Source organism: Centruroides sculpturatus, unplaced genomic scaffold (genome assembly GCF_000671375.1).
Source record: "Centruroides sculpturatus isolate CEXI.00-Female unplaced genomic scaffold, Cexi_2.0 scaffold27, whole genome shotgun sequence".
Classification (NCBI taxonomy): domain Eukaryota; kingdom Metazoa; phylum Arthropoda; class Arachnida; order Scorpiones; family Buthidae; genus Centruroides; species Centruroides sculpturatus.
This window is the reverse complement of record NW_019384318.1, coordinates 471431-496817: the sequence shown is the minus strand read 5'-3', so window position 1 is coordinate 496817 and position 25387 is coordinate 471431. Positions and strand designations below refer to the sequence as shown.

General features: G+C 30.5%; 1 protein-coding gene across 1 annotated transcript in view; it reads left to right on the top strand.

Annotated features, from left to right (window-relative positions):
- The window catches only part of LOC111624109 (putative uncharacterized protein DDB_G0282133), a 34341-nt gene extending 18133 nt beyond the window's left edge, over positions 1-16208 (top strand). The window contains exons 9-11 of the mRNA XM_023366891.1: positions 268-418; positions 4467-4673; positions 13176-16208. Of these exons, the coding sequence (XP_023222659.1) occupies positions 268-418; positions 4467-4673; positions 13176-14872 (2055 nt within the window). The 3' untranslated portion in view covers positions 14873-16208. The remainder of the gene's footprint in view (positions 1-267; positions 419-4466; positions 4674-13175) is intronic.
- The last annotated feature ends 9179 nt before the right edge of the window (positions 16209-25387 follow it).

Here is a 25387-nt window from a genome sequence, read left to right as displayed (position 1 = left end):
AATAATTTGATAACTTTCAATATGAATGAATGATGATGATAATTAAACATTAAAATATAGTTTTCACACACTTCTAGAAGCAAATATTTACTTATTTTATATTAACTTAATCCCATTTAAAACTTTTGAGTTAGGTTTACATTTAATGATTTACATTTCTTATCCTCTTTTTTGCTTTTTATAATTTGCCTTTATTCATTTGTTTCATAAATCTTATTTTGTTAATATTAATTTAAACTTAATTATAAAATAAAATGTTATTGACAGAATGGACAGATGAAGAAAAGTGTATCTTTTCAAGAGGAAGATCCTCCTCTGTTCAGTTATCCACCAGAATCGGAAGGAAGTGATGACGATAGTAGAGGATACGATTATCCTGATGATTTTTTCTGGAACGTTGACTACACTATGTATGCAGGTACATAAAAAAGTTTATTGTAGAAAATTGATAAATAAATGTTGAAATGGCATTTTATCAGAATTTTTTTATATAAAAATTAATGATTTCTATCAATTACATATGATTATAACAAATATAAATATTAATTATTGATATTGTTGAGTTTTAATATATTTTGTGGCTAATAAATTTATAAATAATGAGAATAATTTGAAAATGTATATATGCCTGTCACCACTTATTGATAGTAATGATCAGTAAGGACCAGATGTGTTTCAAATCACAATGTGTGCATATGTATGCACCTAAAAAGTCTGAAACATGCATTATGCATGTAAAAAATGCCAATAATATGCATTAAAATTTTTTAAGTTGAAATTCCTACATACTTTACTTCAGTCTGCAAAAAAATCTTATTAACATCTATTACAATACACTTTTCAGTTGGGAAGGGATAAATGCATGACAACAAGTGACACAAGAAATTTAAAAATTGTGACATCACAAAACATGTATTAGGATAATGTTTCGTGTAGGTTGTGCATGTTGAAGTCAGTTATGAATCCAGGTGGATAGGGCAGTGGTATGCCTAGGCATAACACCGTCCTATCCACCTATGCCACAGACCCTGACATGCGGGCCAACCACTATTAAGCTAAATTGGTCAGACAGTCACATAAAATTGAACACCTTTGGAACCTTGAGGCATTGGAAATTTACAAAGCCAACTTAGCTGGCAACTGTATTAACACAAACGATGCCATTAAGATTTCTTATGCATGGAAGTACTGTTATGAAAAAATGGGCGACACTAGCAGTTAGAAACCTTTTTCTATGCTATTATTTATATCTTATTATTCATTGTTTATGGTATAGATATATTTCTAATGCCATTGTAATATATATGGTTAAAAGTTATCTGCACATGCTTAGCTTGTTTCATATATTTTAAAAATAATTTCTTAACATGTTGTTCTATGTGTTCCATGTTCGAATCTTCCTGGTTAAAAACCTGAGGAAGACGGGTATGGTCAAAAATGTTAGTTTTCCATTAAAGTGTTGTTGTTACTGGACTTCTAAGGTTCTTGAGTGTGAATATATTATCTAGTCAATAATTAATGAATTTATTTCTTTATATCCAATTGTTTACAATATGTTTGGAAATGACTGGGTTAATCTAATTTCCTGATCCTGTAGTTGCATCATTGGTCTAAAGTAGTCTTATATTTTTTGTTTATAGCCCTGTACAAATGATGAAAAATGAGTAAATGCTCTTATTAAGTTATTAATTACAGATTTAGTCAAAGTTGATAGTAACGTTTTGTTCCAAACTGATATAATGAACTCTAGTAAAGCTGCTTTCAGTTCAACTAGATTTTTTCCTGTGATCAATTTCTATTTTATGCTTCATGTACCAATGTTTCAACGTACTGAATCACACAAACCACCTATTTAGCAGGAAACAGTTTGTCACATAGATTACAATACAGAATTTTTCTGTTTTAAATATCTAGAATCCAAACTCCTGTACATACTTTCTTAGTAATTCAATATTCATTTTTTTGTTTTACCAATATTGTTTGAACTGAACTCGATATAACCAAAATTTTTCTGTCCATGATTCATAAATGGAAATGTGACTTACTTTACTCAAAAGAATTTGTGTCCCTTATATTTAATTAAACAATACATTTGTACAATTTTTTGAAAGATTTCAATTTAACATTATTAAATTAATAAACTAAATATAACATTCACAATAATTTTAATCCAGTTAATTCAAAGGATTTTGAGAATTTGAAAAATGAGAGATATTTGTAGCAACAAGAAATGTGTTCGTTTATTGGACTTTAAAAGAATGCAAGTTAGATGTTTAAAAAAAAACATTTGAATTTTGCATGCTCGTTTATAATTGTGTATGTCAGCATGATATTTCTGATGCAATGTCCAACACATGTCCAAAAAACCAACATGTCCAAAAACCATGTCCAAAAAAGATTCATTGCAAATAATGGATTATTTAAAAAAAATAGCACCTTGCAATCATGCAAGCAAGCTATAAAGTTTATAAAGCACATATTTAGCCCCAAAAATAGTCAAATCTGCAAAATCATAAATGTCTTTATGCATTTTACTGCATAAATCATGTGTTAAAAATTAAAAATTCATATTTTATATATGTTTATAATTTTATATGAATTATTAGAAACTTTAATTTGATCCTCTTGGACTCCAAATCTTGTTTATATCAAGGTTTTTACATCATAGCATTTAAGGGAAAAAGTATGTGCCTGCATACAAATCTGGCCCTTAATGGTTAGACAGTCTTAACTTAATAAATTTGGAAATGTCTAAAAAAATTCTCAGAACAGAATTATTTTCCAGAGTTTTTAACTTAAATTAGGTATTTTAATGTTAAATATTTAAAAAATTTTACATTGATTAAAAAACTCTGCAATGACAACAGACCTTCACTTGTAGGCTATTGCTGGTAGCCTACAAGTAAAGGTCTGTTGCAAGGAGAATGTTTCAGTAATTGTGTAACTTTTTTATTATCCTTTAAATATTTGTATTAAAATATAATGTGATGAAGTTCTTTACAGGAATTTTAATATTTCTGTAATTTTACTATTAGGTAATTTGATTGCAATTTTAAAAAATTTTAGACCTATAAATTTCCACTGTTGTCCATCTGTTTGTCTGTCCTTCCTTCCTTAATCTCAAGAACGATGTTAGATAGATAAAAGTTGAGACCGGATGTGGAAAGAATAGGAGCTGGATACTCCTAATCTTGCCATATCTGGACTTGACTAATTTTAACTGAAATTCATATGATTTCACTTCAAAAATGTTCTCCACAATGGAGTTAAATAGATATTAGCATGACTGCTGTTATCAAGAAAAGTATGATATACAGGGACAAGACTCTACTAATTGGAGATCAAGAACATATATTTTAAATTAAATAAATTAAAAATTGCAGTTTGTCATTGTGGTGATGTCCGATAGTTTTTGTTTGTTTTAATTTTATTTTAATACTTGGAACTTCATCTCTGTCTTCAAAAGTCCAATACTTGCCTTTTACATTGTTTCCTCTTCTTCCATGTTTCATTTTATAATAATTCTTTGTGTGAACAATATTAGTTATACAGTAGAGCATTGATTATCCGAAACAATTTGGGACTGGGGTTGTTCGGATAACTGATCATTTATGAAAAAGTTTATTAAACACAAAACTGTACTGTATATAATTTGTATCATACGTCTTACAAATACATTCCTTACATAATGTAGTATATTAAAGTAGGCCTACAGTTTAGGTTGACAGGGAGGGGGAGAGTGCTGCAATGACACAGCACTAGTGGAAATTTGAATTTGCCAATTGGATTGCGTTCAGTTAACTGATGTTTCAGTTGATCGGTATTCGGATAATCGATGCTCTACTATACATACATATCTAGATTAAATAGCTCTAGATAACAAAAATTTAGTAAAAAATAATCAGTGGTAAGATGAGACAAAATAACATGTTATTTAAAATAATACATGCAAATTAATAGTTATAAACTTTTTTAAGAATAAAAATTAAATTTAACAACTGTACAGACATTGTGGAATAATAACAACTATCTCAATATTATGCTGGTTAAGTGAACAAAATTTGACAATTACTGGCAGTTTTTAGTATTGTTATCATAAATATTCTGAGCATAAAAGTAACACATCATTCCTCAAGTATAATTTTATCAAATAATAGTTTTAATACAATGACAATTTGAAATTTTAAAATATATTTTTATAAAATTATTCTCTTTAATGGCTTTGTAATAAGCAAATGTACTTGAAAAAGCATTACAATTGAATAGATATCACATATTTTGTTCCCTCTAAATTAAGCAAATTTTTCACAAATATATTCTGTTTGTGTTAATTATCTTAAAATAATTTGACTTTTTCTGAAACATCATCATAATTCCAAGATGTTTTAATATCTTTTATATAATATTTTGATTAAAAGAATGAATAAATTTGACAAGTATTGATTTTACTGTGTGTTTCATTATAGACTGGGATTTTCAAACATCATTAGATGCCGAAGAAATTCCTGAGGATATTATAGAAGTTGAAGATCCAGAACAGGATGACGAATATCTTTCGTTTCGTTACAAAGCTCTTCCATTATGTCCGTTTCAAGTATATTCATTCACTGATATAACTGATGACGAATGTAGTGAATCAGCAAGTCTAAAAACTATTCCTAGTAATGAATTTGGTATGATGTTTATTTATAATCTTAAAATACACTAAGAATTTAATATTTATTTTGATGTATTTGTATGTATAAACAAATAACCATAGCTCAGTTTCTAACAATCAAACACTTATGACTCAGATTATCTTTAGGTAAAATTAAGTTATTTATCAATTACTGTATTTACTTGTGTATAACACAATCTCACATATAGGACGAGGTTTGACTTTAAAGATTAAAATAAAGAAAATTAAATTTACTAATACAATTTTAATTTTATTTCGTTTATTCACAAATAAAATATCAAATGCACGCAAATGCACACATTGTCCCACAAAAATTACTGGCATTTTATTTAAACTTTAAGGAAAAAACTTATAAAATTGACAACATAATTTGTTCATGTAAAGCTAGACAATCTGGAACCTTTTTTGCCAATTATTAACAGTCGAATCCACTCTCTGTCGATTACACGTGTTTTTCTGAATTCTGATTTCCGAATAATCATCTGTTTTCATGTAGGAATGGATTAAAACTGATATCGGGCTCTCTTGTGATTTTGGAATTTCAATTTGGAATTAAAAAATTTTTAGATTTTTGAATTCCAAATTGATTTTTGTCCAATGGCAATTATATTATAAATAAATATCTGACGACAACATCCACCCAAAAGGGACCATCGTTTATTAACTTCGTGTTCCAGACTACACATACTCTTGGCGACTGATCTTTCTTTTTAGGCTATTAGCTGCCAAAAAGCTAAAAAGTCCTTTTAAAAACACAAAAAATATATCCAGTTAAAACTACAAAAAATTTCTTAAAAGGAACTGGTGGCATATAGACATTTTCATGGTTTCCGTCTATACCTTCTTGGGGATGTTTTGGCTTTTTATCTATGAGGAAATGAGTGCCGGAAAAGGTAGATTGTAAAAGCTTTGTTTTTCCTATTGCTATTCATCTTTACTCCTAACAATACACAAGAATGATTGAAATGACCCACATCTGGTAAAAAATGCGAATAGACGGTTTACAAAAATTATTGCAAAAATACAAAAAGTCCTTTGCTTGCGCGTATAGGATGGCCTAGGTTTTTGAAACAGTGAAAAATGAATAAAAACAATAAATATAAACCATTCAACTATCCAGCAAAATTCTTTAATAATTTAAAAACGTTTTCAAACGCATTAAGCGTTCATCTTCAGTTATTTCTCCATTCGAAATGTGAAATTCGAAAAATTACGCAACGGAAATTCCAAATAACGATTATGTAAAAAATTAAAAGGTAACGCGTTACAAATGAAAGTGCTATATACAAATATTCGTGTGCTCAATAAACAATAATAATAATAATAAAATAATAACAAAAAATAAAATAAATAAATAAATAAATCTATCAACGATCATCATAAGCCTGATTGAGCCTTTTATATGGATCTATGCCACTTCGTCGCAAAAAGATTTCCAAGCGGACGAAAGCCCGTCGGCATCTCTAAAGGTTTTCCCGATATAAGTTTTCCCGATGTCTATTCAACGGATTAGCCTTCCTATAGAATGTCGCAATTTGTTACCTAAGTTGAAGTTTTTGTGCCTCAACAAGACCATTAGAATTGCAAGACGACGTTTTTACGGAATTCTGCATGGCATCATAAAGTTGGAAAATGATCTGTATGAAGAGGATCAAGTTATGCTAAAAGAAGTTAACAGTAGAGTAATAGCTTTGGAACATTCTTTAGAAAAGAGGTTGAAACGCACATACATTAAAAAGCTAAAATGGCTGTTTAGATGCCAGAATGTTAAACCACGGGTGAAAAAAGAAGTATTTTTAACAGCTTGGGACAACATCGTTCCGCCCCAATGCTAGATAAACGCCTTGGAATACGGCCCTTCCTTTGCACCGACACCACCGTTGCGTCCGGAAAACCTTATACCGAACGTTGAGACGCTCATAAAGGATATGAATTTAACTGAGCAAGATTATTACAGATGGAAAACAAGATTATATGCCGAGACGGAGAGATATTCTAACAAAAATGCTTTACGTTTCCAACGGCACATTAAGGAAGCGAAAGAATGGCTCCAAAAAAATGACGTTGTTCTCATAAAGGCTGATAAATCAAAAGGTGTTGTACTCATCAAACGGAGCTCATATAGAGAAAAACTGCATGACTACATCGACAGCACCGAATGTCTTCCTGCCCCGAGTAATTACCTGGAAGCCTTACAACAAAGAGTGAGAAAATTTACACTAACTCCTTTAGCCAATTATCTGGGTATGAGGTCTGCTACTTTACAAGCTCCTAGGACACCAAGAATTTTTGCCTTCGGAAAAACACATAAGCCTGGTTCGCAGTTACGGCCTGTGGTAGAAAAATGTAATGCTCCAACCTTCGGAATAGAAAAACGACTTGTTAAATTTGTACAAGAAAAGATGCAGGTTTCGCCTTTTTCGATAAAAAACTCATTGGACTTAATCCGGAAACTGGAAAATGTTGCGCTCATGAATGAGGAATGGATGACAGTGTTAGATTATAAGGCGTTATACCCGTCAATCAAGCTGCCTCCATGCTTTTGTGCTCTGAGAGATTTTTTATTTGCTAATGTTAATAACGCTACCAAATACCATACACAGATTTTGGAATTAGTAGACTTGATTTGTCATACATCTTTCTTTGAATTCGAAAATAATACTTATCTACAGGGACGGGGAGTACCGATGGGTAGCCCCATGTCGTCTGTCCTCTGCGAATTAGTACTTCGTAATCTAGAAAACAGTATCATCCCTTCCTTACAACAAGATATATTAATATATGCGAGATATGTTGATGATGTATTTATCTTGTGGAAGGATAATCGCAACATCAAGCATTTTGTAGATCGGATAAACAGTAACCCGTATGGTTTAACCTTAGAATTGGAGCAACAAGGGAGTAATAGTGTTAATTTCTTGGATCTGACTATAACATGCATAAAAGGGGAAATCCGAACCAATATTTATTGTAAACCGACATCTATTCCCATCATTATCCCCAAGAATTCAGCGGATCCGGAGCATATTAAAATGGCGGTATTTCGATCTTGGATAAGGAGAGCACACACCCATTGCACAAATGTTTGCGATACTGTTAAGGAGTTACAATATATACGAAGTACTGCCGCGCAACATGGCTACGGAAGAAGAAGAATAGAGGCCCTCATTAAGAAAGATAATAATCTTATAAGGAGGCAAAAGCAAAACCACCAAAAAGAAAGAATAGTCATCGATTATATACCTTTCCTTAAACCAATTATCAAGAGGGTTTCCAAAAGTAAGAACTTGCAGATAGTTTATCGACGTAATCCCACTATATACAGGATGTTAAGGAATGACAAGGGGGATTATGAACGCAACTCCTTAACAGGAATATACTCGATACCGCTACGGGACCACAGGTTCAACTCTAATTTAATATATATAGGCGCAACTTTGAGGAATTTGAAAAAAAGAATCAATGAGCATAAGCTTTCAGTAAACAAAACGGTAGACAGCACGGTCCTTGCCGCTTATGCTAAACAACAAGGCATCACTGTTTTCTGGGACCAGGCCTCTATAATAAAAGCCACCAGATCTAGACACGCGGTAAAATACCTTGAAAAGTTGGAAATCCACAAGGCACAGAAGAGCGCACAGTGTATCAACTTTAGAGATGCCGACGGGCTTTCGTCCGCTTGGAAATCTTTTTGCGACGAAGTGGCATAGATCCATATAAAAGGCTCAATCAGGCTTATGATGATCGTTGATAGATTTATTTATTTATTTATTTTATTTTTTGTTATTATTTTATTATTATTATTATTGTTTATTGAGCACACGAATATTTGTATATAGCACTTTCATTTGTAACGCGTTACCTTTTAATTTTTTACATAATCGTTATTTGGAATTTCCGTTGCGTAATTTTTCGAATTTCACATTTCGAATGGAGAAATAACTGAAGATGAACGCTTAATGCGTTTGAAAACGTTTTTAAATTATTAAAGAATTTTGCTGGATAGTTGAATGGTTTATATTTATTGATTTTATTCTCCAGTAAGCAAGTATACCATTAATTATAATGAATAAAAACCTCATCTTATATGCAAGTAAATATGGTAATTAAATTATGGAATTTTATTTAAAGGCAAGCAGTTAAGTCTGCATATTACATTTAAAATGGCAACTTAACTGCCTCTTTTTACACCAAATTCCATAATTTGATTAATTAATAATTAGTTCAGTTCTAGCTTGAAAATGATCCAGCTTGTAGATATAGACATTTTAAATAGTTCTAACAGATTAAAGAAATTCAATTTATAAATTATCATTCATGTTAGAATGATAATTTTTAAATTGTATAGAAAAGTTAAAATTTTGTTATATTAATAAATTATTATGTTTAAAGCATTTCATAGTTTTAAACATAATTGGAAATGTGGTATTATGTTTTAAACATAACACATTTCTTCAAGATGTATCATGAGTTTGAAACTGAATTTGAAGATCTTTCTTGGAGAGAGAAAAAGTTTTAAATAATCAATTTTATTAAATTTTGTTAAATAACAACAAGTTCAAAAAACAGTACAAATGTAATGAAACAGTGTTTGGCATCTTTATTTCCATGCTCTTCTACACACAGAATATTTATTTATTTTCATGTTGTACTATAATGTTGTCTCAAATGTGTTTTAAACATTAAAAAAGAGTTTAAATTAAGTGCTCATTACAGGCAAAGCACATTAGAACTTATAAGCTTTGCTGGTAATAAGTATTTAATTTGAACTTCTTTGAATGGTATAATTGAAAATGTCTATTGTTGCATAATGCATTATATAGTTACTTGGGATGATTATTGACTTTGAAGTAGTGTGCTTTACATTAAACATCTAACTAGTAAAAATGGGTCAAAAGAAGCATCTCTTAGAATTGAGGAAATACAGTAGACCCTTGATTTAATGGACAAAAATTTATAACTTTTTTTTTTATTCATGGATAGAACACACTAAAAGATAGGTTAGTGGGTATAATTTACTTAATGTACTTTTATAGGACTTGAAAGGACGTTCAGACGATACATACAAGTTTGTAACTAGAAACACTTTATTTTTGTTCTTTTAGCATCAGATGAGTGAGTAATGAGACTAGATAGTAAACAAGTTGATTTCTGCTTGTTAGTGGGATGTTAATTGCTAACACTTGTACATGGATACAATGTGTATATTATATAAGATGTTGTTTATATTTGTACAGTATAACAGGGATGACCAAACCTTGTCACAATAGGAGCAGTATGCTACTTATTGGAAAGACATGAAAGGTATATCCTCTATTGGACAGCTGCATCCTCTGTTTATAGTATTTTAACTATATATAATGTAATTTGTTTATCTACGCATTATGAAGTACCAGTAATCATTTAACTCCTTTGATTTCTTGAATATGACCTAAGCTTTTATTTGCCTGTACAAGTTGCAAGTTTCACTTATAATTTCTGTGTATATTACACTAGATAGTAGAAAACTTACAAAAATATTATATACATGTAAGTAGTACATACCAAGTTTATAAAAAGAAATTGTGTATTTATGTGGAGCCGCATGCCACAGTTTGGCCACCCCTGCAATATAACATTTCAATATAACCTGCATATTGTACAGTCTTTATTAATGTTTTTTAAATACATTTGATGACTTGGCAATAGTGGACATGCTTTTACCCGATTAATCCATTCAAATGAAGGTTACTATATTAGATTTTTAATGCAAAATAAAATAAATAATTATTAAGGACACAACTTCATTAAACATTCAGAAACAATTTATTCATTGAAATATTTTTGTTTTATGTATTCATAAGTTTATTCATTGAAATATTTTTGTTTTATGTATTCATAAGTTTATTCATAAAAAATCTTTTTTTACTTAAATTTTTAAATTTAAATTGATATACAGCTATTAGAAGTTTTAAAATATAATAATAATTAAAATATTATTAGAAAATTTATTTCTAAATTTTCATTAATCAGTTTTTGATATCATTACTGAAGTTTGTTTCTCTATGAAGACATAAAATTATTAATCTCTTGTATTTTAAATAACAAAAAAAATTTTTATTTTTGTTTAAATTTTTAAATTTTTGATTATAACAAGGTGTTAACACAATTAATTATCTATTTTTGAAACATTTCCAGTTTATTGAATTTTCAGTGAGCTTATAATTAGTTAGACGAACATGTTTTTGTGCTTCATTTGATTGATCATGTGTATGCATTCTTCCCTAATTAATTATCTTTAAATCATTCAAATGATGATAATAAATATATTTAATTTTTAAATTAAATATATAAATATAAATTTTGTTTCTACAACATTTCTTACAAAAAAAATTTTTGCCACATTAAATGCATACTTTATTTTAAAAATGTTTAGAAAAGAATATGTACAGTTGTCATTAGAATTAATATTGTATTTTTAAATTGTAAAACACATATTTAATACAGTTAAATATTTTTATTTAGCTGTAACATGCAAACAATTATTTATTTAGTTTATAAGTTGCCAAACAGATATCTATAATATATTTTTTAATGAATATTACTGATAGATTATAATGTGTTAAAGTAAATAAATTCAGTAAGTCTTGGAGTTACATGGATTTGCAGATGCATTATATACAGTAGAGTCCCTATAACACGGTAGATATGTTCCGTGTTATATGAATTTTGTGTTGTACGAGTCACTTAAATACATGAGCCAATCACAGCCCAACACGTGTGCAGTTTAGGGACTACGGCTGTTTGAAAGGTTTTCTTCCATAAAATTAATTGATTCTAGACTAATTTGACTCAACATTTCTAAAACATGTATAATTTTTTGGGAATAATCCATATAAACTATGCTATAAACAAAAAATTGTACGATTACTTACCGAGTGTGCACTGTTCGATGACACCATTGCTTAAGCTTGTTTTCATCATGGAGCAGCTCATCAAATGGCAGGCGCATGTTTTCTGATAATTTATTTTTCTGCAAAAAATTTGCTGAACTTTGCAGACATCATTAATAAAAATATCATTTTTATGGCCGTTGAATAATAATTGCTTTTTAGTAGGTCCAGTGCTCATTTAAACTCAACAGTTTATGCAATATCTGCTATTGGTCCAGATTCAATCAATCCTATCACGACACAAGTCGGCAATGATGTTTTACCGTTTTATACGAGTTTCTTTTAGCATGTTATACGAACACGATCACAATTTTTTTGTCATGTTATATGAACCTGTGTTATAGGGGGGTCTACTGTATACACATACAGGGTCTTTCAAAATGAACATTACTAATTTAATATGTATTAATTTAAAATAGATTGATTAATTTGTGTTAATTAATAATTGTCTGAGAAGTATGTGACATACCTAATTAGTAGAGTAACACCAAGTTTTGCCTCATGTCTGCATTTAAATATCTTGTCTACTACCTGCAGGAAACGCCATAAATGAAAATGGCAACTTTGCAATAGATAAGGCATTTTATGTTCTGTTATACGCAAAGTCAGAATCACTCATTGTGTGATTCTGACTTTGTGTATAACAGGAATGAATAATCCACAGGTATAGAATTGTAACTAATGTGGGAGGAATGATGACAGATATGCCATAGCAAGTATATGAAGAATTTAAGTATTGATCAAGTGTGTGTCACGTGATACAAGGTGCACACATTGAGACATTGTAATAGGCAAATGTGAAACTTGGACAATTTTTTAATGTGCACATACATTACAATGTTCTCAGATAATAATTAGCATAATTACAATAATTTATAATGGTAGCATTTTTTAAGACCTCGTACTTACAACTAATAATGCCATCTATTAAGTGCCATTTTCAACATATATAGTAAATGATAAAATTTTTATTTTCTCAGTTTTTTTTATAAGCATGAACTGTTTAGCTTTAATTAGCTTTTGAAATGATTACATTTGTTAAAAGTATTGTATATTGATTGACTTGTTTGTCAAGCCTTGAATGAATTAACCGTGTAAGTTGAGGACTTATTGTTAAAGAATTTTTGAAATGTTAGCTTCAAGACAGTTAAAATTATCTTCAGTAAATACTTTTCTTGGCACATAGCAGGATGTTGAGGAATCGTCATACTGTTCCCAAATGACAATTTACTTTAAAATTAATAAAATAGATTTAATACATTTAGGTTTTAAGTAAGAAAAATGTTTTTCTAAATAGAAAATTTTACGATTTTTATTATTTTTTTTATAATCTTTAACATTAAAACTTCAGTATTTACAGAAATTTGAACACTTAAAACTTAAATTTACCTACATGTAAGAAATGTTTAATAAAACTGGTTAAGTCTTTTTTTAGAAAGTTTTTATCGTTTATAATAAATTAATTATTTTTCTTGCATGTTCTATAATTTCATAGAATTTTGTTAAACAAATATTTATTATTTAGTTTAAAAAATTTATTTAAAATAAATTATTTAAAATTTCAGGAACAACAAAAAATAATTTGATTAAAAATAATCTCGAAATGAAAGTGATCGAAGATCCTTGCTCATCTCCTATAGGCAGCGTTCCTGATGAAGTGTGCGAAGAAGTAATAGAGACATTTCCGCACTTTACCGACTTATCTGATATAATTTCAACAGCTTCGGATGATGATAAAAACATGAATGCATGTTCTTTTGAAATTTTAGAAGTTGAAGACAATGCATTAGAAACAACAAACTCGAAATTCACTGAAGAATCGGGATTAGAGTACGATAAGCCCAGTTTGTGTTTAGTTATAGAAGACGGTACAAATAAGAATAAAAATAATTCAAGTTCAAAATATGCAGTATCTTCGGTAGATGATTTATCCGAAAATCAAGTTCAGCAAAACACAATTGCAACAGATATAACTTATAATATGGATGCAAATAATGTAATTAATGACACAAATGAATTTGAAAAAATGGAGGCAAATCCTTTTACAGAAGCCGATGGTTTATCAGCAATAAATGAAGCCGTCAATGTATCATGTAATTATAATAATGTTACAAAAAGTATCGAAGGTGATTTCGAAGCCAACAAATTAGAATTTGCCATTAATCCCGCAAATAATTATTTAAAGAAAAATAATGTAACAAATACTTATGAAAAAGAGAATGAAGATGTGCCATTTTCGAATGTGTATCTAATGAACGAAGCTGCAAATGATCATAATTTGATTTTTGAACATAACAATAATGGAGAAATTGAGGATGATAGCATAAAAATAGAATTTGTTAAAAATAGTCAGATTAATGGTGATAAGATTGAAAATAACAATCTGTTATTAGATGCTGCAAATGGCAATCAAAACGAATCTGATAATTTAACCAAAGAAACAAATGTCGAAGCATTTTCAACATTGTATGAGGATAAATACAAATGTACAGATTTTATACCAGCGACAGAATATAAATTTGATTTATTATCAAATAATAATGCAGATATTTTTTCAACTCAGTATTTGGAATCTAATAAAGTGTGCTGCAATTCTGAAAATAAAATTCTGTTACAATCATCCGATAATGATGGTAATAATTTTACTCATTCGGAGAATGCTGAAAATTTGGATTTTATGCAATTCGATCACAATTGTATCCATAAACATAATTCAGTTGGTTGTTATGATTGTTATAAAACTGAAGAAGCCCAGTTGGATGCAGAATTTAAAGATTTTGCATTTTCTGTTTTTGGTGAAAATGAATTTCAGACTTCGCAGCAAAATATTACCGAAGCCTCATCGTCGTCAAAGTCTACCGAGGATACTTCCGAACAGGACTCTGCAATTTCGTCTAGTGGTGAATTCAGCCCCACATACTCTCCAAGTTTAGTTCAAGACAATTTTAAAAGCAAAGATGCTTCTTGGGATTTTCACCAGACGTTTCTACAGTTTTCACATGCGGATAACATGGCAAACGACAATATAAATGCGGAAAATATCGACAATGTTTTTGAAGAAAAAGTCATTACCGAATCCACGGCAGCTAAGTGTACGATACCAATACCGACAATCGTCATCAGTGATTCGGACAATGTGGATAATTTGCAAGATTGTAATGACAAATTCGAACGGAATGGCAACGTTGTGTTGGATAGAAATAGCACGTCAGGAGAATTCCACAGTGAAAATAACAATGCAGCTATATGGAAAAACGTTTAAAGTACTTTGCTTTCAATAAATGACAATTTATCAGTTGAATAGGAAGTGAATTGTCACTTTAGCCAATTGCCATATTTTTTGAAAACTCCTAGTCAAGTTATTGTTGAACCAGGTAGTTATAGATAAACATTTCAACCTCATTGAGCAAAGTTATAGCATTTTCTTGGAAGTTATACTATAACTTGTGATAAATATTCAATGATTATAAAATACTTTGTAAATTAGTGTGAAAAAAAAGTAAAACTTAATAATTGTTCTTCATAAAGAAAAAAAATTATATTGAATATTTAAATTAAGAAAATTTGAAGTGATTTTATCATTTTTGTAGAATAATTAACATAAAAACCCTATGTCGGAATTTTATCAAAATCTACACTTGAAAACAACAAAAACAGTTTGATGTTTGTCTCCAAAACTTGTTAATATTTGTGTGCCATTTTTAATCAGATTAATATTATTGTTCTTTTCAAACTAAATTATTTGAAAATTGTATTATTTGATAGACTGAACTGGAATTCAAAAGAATGTAAAGAAACTCCCTTTTTTCAAATGCTAACATTAAATCTAATTGTTAAAGTTTGGTTTCGGCCTTTCGAGTTTCGTTTAAAAACTTGAATAATAGTCCAAATTATAGTGTAAAGTGCAATGAAAATATGCTGCTTGGAATTTAAAATATTCTGATAAAAGTCCGTCCAGTTTAATTCTGGGAAAATGAAGTCAAATGTTAGCAGCTATGTAACACATATATATGCATCGCCGAACTGTATATATATGTAAGTATTCAATAATTTCTTTTGTTTCTTTGAATGATTTTAAATTTCCCGACAGATATCGATGACAGATGCTTGACGGACAGTTGAATTTATTTTTAATTGTATAAAAGTTTTATTTGAACAGCTATGTATTTAAGTTTGATTAATATGTAACAATATATACTTAAGAATTATATTTGTGTATATAACATACATGTTTAAATTATTTTGCCAAAAAGTATTTTGTTCCTTTATGAAATTATAGTTCTATTTTTTTACATAATTATATTTGTTTTTTAATTATATTAGAGACAATCTAAAGTTTAGGGGAAAAAATGCTTCAAATCTCAAAATTATTCAATAATAAATCATAACAGATCATTTTAAGATTGGGAAAATTTAATGTAACACTTTTAGATCTTAACTTAAATCCTTCAATATTTGTGATGCTCATAATTATAGAATTTAATTTACTGAATATATACAGAAAAATATTGCACAAATATGTGTTCCTGTAGAATGAATATAAGTAAATAAAGTGCAAATTTCTGTTGTCTTTATTCAGTTATAATAAATGTGTTGGAATTATTCTATGATGCGGTACATTGTTACAAAAGGTTTTTTAATCTAATATAATTTATTCTAATATTTATTTATTATATTTTATGAATATTTATGTAATTTCATGATAAATGAAAATGTAGGGAAGTTGACACTGTGTTATGAGTTAACCTCAAACTGTTGGGATCAGATAATCAAAATTATATATTTACTTAAACATTTTCAGCCATTAAACAGCTGTCTATAGCTTTCAATGAATTCAACAAACACATATGATTAGAATTTTAAATTTGTTGTTCTACAATGAACGGTAGCCTGCAATAACCAAGTACCAGTACAGTATTTGCCGACATATAAGATACATCCCATTATCCAAAGTAATTTTTTGAAGAAAAAGTTTTTAGTACATTCTAATTTACTTTATTGAAAAATAAAGTACTGTAATTTTTATGCCATTGGTGTGTACAAAAATGAAGAAAACTGCATATAATGTTTGCTCCCTTGATGAGTTTACCCTCCAAGGTTGGAAAAGGAAGGAGCATGCATCATTATGCATGTGTACATTAAAAATGTGCAAACAAAGAATGTGTTTATAAAGCTGTTCAGTTAAAGATAGTGGTAGAATAGAAGATTATCTACATAAATGCAAGAAATGTCTCGTTTGATTACAGGAACTTCTTGACTTTAGCATAGGTTTGCACCTAGCTTTTATGCAGCATGTCTTGTATCTCCAAACTTGTTAGTTGTTACACTGGACTTGTAAAATTACACAATTAAATTTGGAGACCAGAAACTGAAGTTGACGTGGTATTGCTTATAATTAAAGTTGCCTTACTCAGACCTGTATAAAGCCCGTTCTCATTGACATATTTTAGTGAAACTTGATGTATACATTATATGGACCATGGGAGAAAGGAAAATGCAAGAAACATTTAGTTCAAATTTTTACCACTAGGTGAAATAATGGCGCATGAAAAACAAGAAACACAAAATGAAAACACACAAAAGGATTTTATTCACAACATTTGTTCAATGTGCAAACCATTTGCATCAATCACTTGTTCAAATCACCTTACAGCATGTTCAACAGTAGCTCGATAGGTTTCTTGAGGAATTGTAGCAACATGACATGTTATGCTTGCTTTCAATTCAGACTGAGTCCATATGCTTCTTCTATAGACACAATCTTTTAGATATCCCCACAATCAAAAGTTAGAGATTCATGTCTAGAGAAAGAAAGGCCAAGCATTCAGAAAACTTCTCAAAATTATCCGATCATCTCCAAATTTGTCATGAAGCAGTTCCTTCACTTGTCAGGCAATATGCAGTGTTGCCCCATCTTACATGAAGACAGTAGTCTCTAAACATCCTCGTTCTTGTAAAGCAGGAATGATGTGATACAGCAGAAGTTCTCAGTAACAGACACTCATCACAGAACACCTTTTAGGGCCTTCAGGTGTGATCTCCTCACAGAAAAAGAGGCCAAGAATGAAGTCAGAAGTAGAACCACACCAAACGGTGATGTAAGCAGAGTGCAGAAGTTGTTCATGCACAACATCAGGTCTCACAGTATCCCATATGCAGCAGTTCTGAGTATTCACTGCTCCATCTCGGATGAAATGTGCCTCATCTGACTACAAAATGTTTCATGGCCATGCATTGTCAACAGCTATTCTGGCCAAAAACTGGCAAACAAACTGTGTTGTTCTGGATTTTGAGGATGCAGCTTTTGTGACACGTGGATCTTGTATGGATACCACTAAAATGGATCACATAATTTTTCAAACCGTAATCCAAGGATTAGACAAATCACATGACGTTGCTTGAGACTTGCCGAACAATGTTGGGAAGTGTTTGCTCTGTCAATCACAGCAACCACGATTTACTTCATAGTTTCATTTGAAATCCTTTTCTGACCTCTACCTGGCAATACATCCAACTCTCCAGTCACTTCAAATTTGGTATTCATCTTTCTCAAACCATACCCTGACATAGGCCCTATTCGCAAGCCTTTCAAGCATCAATATTCTTGCAGTGCAGCTGAACCGTTACTGTCCTGATGAAACTTTACCAGTAAAGCTTGATCTTTCTTCTATTAAAGCATGATAAAGAATGATAAATGAAATTGACTACTGGCTTTTGAAAAGGTTTGTAATTTGCATAGCATTTGTTGCATGCACCATTTTTTCATCTAGTGGTAGAAATTTGATGATGATAATTTAATGCAGAGCATGCGGTAGACGTAAAATCATATATTAAATTTATATTTGTATTTATTTTATGTATGTATTTTATTGTAATTTATTTCACTATGTTTATCTTGTTTAATTCTAATTGGACGGTTTTTACATTGTATATTTTTAAATTTAACATAATGTTTGAAACACTTTGAATTTAATTTCCGTGGTGATTCGATAAGAACAATAGCAAAAGAACTGTTGTAAATGTTAAATTAACATCAATAACCTGAAGATGATCCTTGAGTGGGTTGAAAACGTTTGTTCATTGTAATAAACAAACATTTATTACGATGAACAAGATATAACAAGATGAGTTTGATATACAGAAATTTGAACTAAATATTTTTTTGCATTTTCCTTTTCCCTGGGGTCCGTGTAACATATATACTGTACCAAGTTTCATCAAAATACGTCAATGAGAACAGGCTCTATACAGGTCTGAGTAGGGCAACTTCAATTATCAATATAACCACCCTGTATTTGGTATAGGTATTAAAGACAAAGACTTCCCAACCTTCCTTAGTCATACTTGCTTGATACAGAAAAGTGTGTACATTGTATGAAAGTCAAGCTGAAGGATTATGAAGTAATTTAGACTTTGTATATCACTAATAATGCAATTCTTTTTGGGCTGCAATTTGAAAAAACTGTAGACCTATAAATTCCCACTGTCATCTGTCTTTCCTTAATCTTGAGAACAGAGTTAGTTAGTTGAAATCCGAGACCATATATGGAAACCTTAGGTGCATGAGGGCCCAATTAACTATGTACGAACTTCTGATGCAAAGAAGTCACGTTATTTCAATTCAAAACTTCTGAAAGCAGTTAATAGATGACCAGGACCATGTTCAGTAATGCAAAACATCTAAGTTAGAATTCTAAATGGATTAGTGGCGGAGCTAAGAATGTTCCGAGCATCACTGAATGATTATTCTTAGTTAGACAACTGGACAAAATGGTGGACAAAGTTAAAATTATGATCACAGCAATTGTCACAAACAAACTAGTCGAAAAGGATGAAGTACCCAATACAATTATTCAAATAAAGCTGCCTCAGATTGTGACGAAATTAATGAAGCAATTATTAATTGTAATCAACGAAATGGACCGTTATCTTTCATTAAAACGTATTCGGTATCTGTTATATTGACGTATGATAATTGTACATTTCGAAGTCATTTTAGAAAGAGTTAATGGTCTGAATGAGAGAATAACATTGTGATTGTTATAATAATATACATTTAGTCCAACACAGGCAGCCATCTTGCAAATCATACAACGAGACAAAAACAATGACGTCACTAGTAGAAGTTAGCGTAGATAAAAGAAGCTGACTGAACTAGCTAGAATTCTAGTGGTGGGGGGCAGCCATCTTGCAAATCGTACAACGAGACAATAACAATGACGTCACTAATAGAAGTTAGCTAGATAAAAGAAGCTGACTGAATTAGCTAGAATTCTAGTGGTGGGAGGAGTTAAGCAGTAGTTAGAAATGAGTTTAACATCGCAGCATAACTAGACTTTGCAAGAATTCTGCGTTACTGAACACATCCCAGCACAACTGTATTGTTAAAGGAAAAGTTTGATGTACAGGGGCAAACCATTACTAATTTGAGGTTGAGAGTATATATTTTAAATTAAATAAATTAAAAATATGATTAAAAATTGCAACCAGGATTGTGATCATGTCACAATAAATAAATGCTTATTTTATGATGAATCACTTTGTAATGGACATGAATGAGAGGACAGACTTCTTTGTGTCTCTTACTTTGTTAATTTTCTATTGGCTATTAATATGCTTCTAGTACAAACTTATAGTGACCAAAAATGACTTTAAAGTGACTGTTTTTTCATTTCATTTTTATTGATTCCAATATGCATTTCGGATGTATAAAGTTGTCCATTTTCAGTTGGATACAATATTATATCTACATAGACAAATTAATAGGTTCTATTATAGAATCCAAACTAAAGATAAAAAATTTTTCATCTATATTTCACCTGTTTTTATTAAAAAAAGATGTGGAATTTTTAGCTGTTAACTTAATATGGTAAATAAAAACTAGGCATAGATCATATTAGATTTTTGTTGGTATTAAGATAATTCTTATATATTTGTTAATAAATTAATAAAAACAAGATCTTAGCATACATTATTAAATTCCCAACAAAAATTTTTATATATAAAAAACTAAGGTTTACTTCTATTATTTACATAATTCATAAACAGTTTTCATAATTTTCTAATTCTTTCCAATATCTGAATTCCCAAAAAATTATTGAGGCATATTAATAGCCAATAGAAAATTAACATAATCATCCTAACAAAAATCAAATCTCTTTTACTTTGTTTGCATGGTTTTAATTTGTAACTTATTAGTTTTGAAATAGCTTAATGAGAGTGTTGTAGATTGTTTCTGAACCTATACAGATTCATCAGATCATCTACTCTACACAAGTATTGATGTAAGATTTATAACTGCTTTATTTCTATATTGTTTACTAATGTTTTGTTTCCACAAACTCTTCAATGACGACTATTTTCTCTCTCTCTCTCTCTCTCCATCATTTGAATCACTTTCAGCCACACTCTCAAAAAGTTCAAAAAGAAGCACAGATGTGCAAACAGAAGCCAAAATGCAAAACTAAACGTACTACTACTGAATAAAACATGCTTGTATGCAACTTTCATTCTCTGTATCAGCAATGTCTTATTATAGTGCTTCTCTGGATAATGCAGATGCCACCTGGTTGAGAGTTACAATATTGTGCTGTATATCTGATATATCAATAGGAAATGTAAAAGAAACAGCAATATAATTACTACTTGACTATCCATCTAACCTGTATGAAATATGGAAAAATATTGATGCAACAGACATTGCTTTCTACTTGATGGAATTTGGATTTGTCAAGTCAAAAAATCAAATTTTCTTGAGTAATTTTTGACTTGGTTATGTTGAAAAATTCCTCAATAGCAAATATCTCTTATCCTTAGTGCGTAACCTCAAAGATCTTTGAAGAAGATATTGATTCATGATGCACAGAAAAACTGAATGTTACAATAATTATGATCTGATAGATTGAAAAACAATATAAATGTGTAAGGCTGTAATAAATACTTTTGAGGCCTCCATCCTAATTTCTTTAGATATTATACAAATACAGATATACTAATGAGCAGAGGTGAAGCCTCTAAAGTGAGAGCAGATATGCTCATGCATTAATGTGGGTCTGTAAATATAGGTTAAAAAGAAAATGTCAGCAAAACTATTTGATTAATAAATGTCTTATGTCAAAAGCAAAATTTCAGTGTTGCTTTAACATTTATGAAGATTGAAAACTTCCATCCAGTACTTTAATAAGTTGGAATGAACCGAGGATAAAGGTTAGTAGATTTTGTAAACATTAATAGTGTACTGTATTAATCATTTTTAACTTTTCATATGTTGTTTTTTTTTGTATTTAGGAAAATACAAAGAATTGTTATGGCATTTAATATACAAATTTAAGGTTAGTTCTCACAACAGCTTACTGATGCAGGAGCCATAGTGTTGTTCTCATTATTGTAGCTTGCCACTGAATGACAAATTCATGAGGTGCATGTTGGGAAAGCTGGATTGGTATTGAATGAAGTCACTGTAAATGATGCTTTTGAATTGGTTAATACTTAATTTTTTCACTTTGTTGTGGTAAAAGTTAACTTTGACTTAAGTCGAAGTTAACTTTTTTGTTGTGGTCTGAAGTCACAATGGCTACTTCATCACAGCTCTGCCACTTACTATACAGATTCCATCATAGTGAGAACCAGTCTTTACACTCATTGACAAAAAAGTTATGCATCCAGATAAAATTGTCCATTAGTGCAAAGTTTTGCATACAAATTATCTTAGACAGATATGTGAATGATTATATTTCTGGTTCAATTGTATGTCAGGCTTTGACATTTGGGTGCTTGGCATTACTATTCCTATAAAAAATATCCTATACTAGGTAAAAATGCTTACAGAGACTCACTGTGTTCAGAATTTTCAGTGTACCCATTATTTTGAGGTCCGAACACCAAGCAGACTGTACAATACAGTCAAAGACATTAAGCACAGCTGACAGAATTTGAGAAAGACTGCATGTTTGGGCTAAAGGAAGCAGGATGGCTGTTTCATCAAACTGCCCATCATCTGGATTGTTTCGACATGATTGTGGGAGACGCTGGGTTATTTATACAGCAGACAAACTTTGGACACCCAAGACAGACCATCTGGAGAGATGATTCTCTGTAATATCAGTAATCATGTAACAAGTGCAAACAGCTACAATATCTTCTTCGTCTATAATCCAGAGACAGTTGGAAGCTTAATAAAATCTTACTAATTATAAATGATGATTATATTAATTTTCTTTTTGAATAATTCAAGATAATTTTGTAAATGTAAGAGAAAATCATCATTACTTGGCATGATCTTTAGATTCTTACAAAATGGCAATGAAGTTATATATTTACATATACAATATGTGAATGTAAGAATTTGATATTTATAGTTTAGATAAAGAAACAATTAAATTATATTCTTACAATAAATTTTTAATACATTGCACTAATTTTTCATAAGAGAGATATTGTTTAATGATTTAATATTGCAAAGTGTAAAAATCAATGTTAAGAAACTAGTTAAACATAAATAAATCTATTTTTTAAAATGAGTTTTATCATAAATATATAAACAATTAACACGTTACATACATATTGTGTAGAATTTATATAAATGTTCCCATTACAGTTTATGATCATATATTAAATAAGGAGATTATATTTAATACCACCAAATGGTTTGATATAAATAAATAATTAATGTAATGAGGAAGTAGATGTAGGCAATTGCATTACATCACTTCAAAGAATTTTGAAATAGAATGTTAACCTTTCAACAATGGACTAGTCGGGTATGGTTCTACCTCCAGTAGTGGAGAATAAACGTGGAAAATTTTTAAAGTATTTTTCCACGCATTTTTTCTCATTACTCTTTCAGAAAAGGATTTTGTAAACAGTTATGTCTAATAAAGAAAAGTCTTTTTATTGTTACATAATATATTTTTTATGTGAATTTTTTTCGCAGTAGTTTTTGGCGATGCCACCTTAAAGAATTTTACGACTACTCGTCCTTCACCACTGCCACACAATCGCCTTTGACGACTATAGTCGTCACTCACTGCTGAGTTGTTAAGTTAAAATGTTTGTAATGCAGGTTTCCAATAGATTGGTTTTTTGTTTTGTTTTAACTCTCTGCCCTTGAGTACTTAGAAGGACTTTTTTTAGTAAGCCCATTATGGGTTTGGCCAGACCCACAATGGGGTGGCCAAGTGGTGAGGGATGGAATTTGATGACCATCCCCTGAAAAATTTCTGGGATTTTTCAATGAGTCCAAATTCAATTCTGGATCCTATCTGGACACTTGGCCATCTGCTCATCCCAATAGACTGTTATTTATAGGAAATTGCAATTCTTCAAAAAGTTAGGAATGTTGAATACACTTCGAGTGAATATGTTCTTTCAATGAGATCATGTAAATTTATGTTAAGTTGACATGGTTTCACTGTTTTCTTCTTGAATATGCACCCTGACTGACTTTAGTGTATGTGACACCTGACACACAATAATTAAACTTTTAATCAAAATCATTGTGTATTGGGAAATATTGTAAAATCCAGGAGCCTTATCAAAACAATCCAATAACCTGTGAAAACTGATCAAATTAATATTACATTATTGATGTGGTATATGGTTAGAAGGATGTCCAAATGACCATCATGGTAAAGGCATTAATTAGTCCACAACTCTAGAGAGCCCAGATTTGATCGAGTGGGAATTTTTCATGGATGGTCAGGTCCTGTTCCTTGTCACCTGGCTACTCCCATTATGGGGCTGGTCAAACAATGATAGGTTGATAAAAAGACCATCTTAGTGCTCTTGGCATGGGGAGAGTCAAAAATAAAAAATAACAATCATGTGATGCAATGACAACCATTGATAATTCAACTTGCTCATTCACTTTTTAATTCACTATAATAATGATATCTTTTGTACTGTACATATTCATTGTATATGGATAGTTGGTCACAGGTTTATGCCTGACAAAACTGCCTGCCCAAGTGCAATTTTCTGTCTATTCTTTAATGTCTAACACACGGGGGGGGACCAGTTTCCCATAGAAAGCTCACCCGGGAGACATTGCCTACGTGTTGTGTTGCCTTAAAATCTGTCGAATCAAATTAAATAATACAGGATTATGGTTATCATTCATTTCACTTTAAGTACACATAAGTGGCCACCCATTAATTTTTGAGCCACATTTGACCTCCTCCCTGTTATGTACAAAGTTGTAATTTTGGTAAACTCCACCACTTTAATTACATATATCATGGACTTCCTGACTTGAAGAAATGACAGAAAATATTTGCACAACTTTTTAAACTGAGTTTATTCACGTGACTAGCAAGTAGGCTTACAAGAACAAATTTTTATGCCACTAATATCACAAAAACAGAGTCTACGTAGATGATACCTCGATCCATGCCTTCCATAGTGTACGATGATGTACTGTACAAATCGGAATCCCCTCCCCTTAAACCGTATACGAAATGAATGGACGGGGAGGATATTCCTACAACGAAATAATGACGTCACAGGTAGACCGTGCATCGAAAGAGTTAACGTTATGACGTCACCACACGGCCGAGCCACATGGGCGTGGCCCACTGCGGAGGGACTTTACGACGGCACGTACTCCGGTATCACTATATTATTTTCAATGAAGGCTTAATGTATGAAGTAAAGTTGTTTAATTATATCTTTAAGAAAAGTTGTACATAAATAAATAAATGTAATAATTTTTATACAAATTATTGCATTTATTTCCTAAAAATTATCCAAGAGTTTTATTTATAATGCATTCATTTGCTGT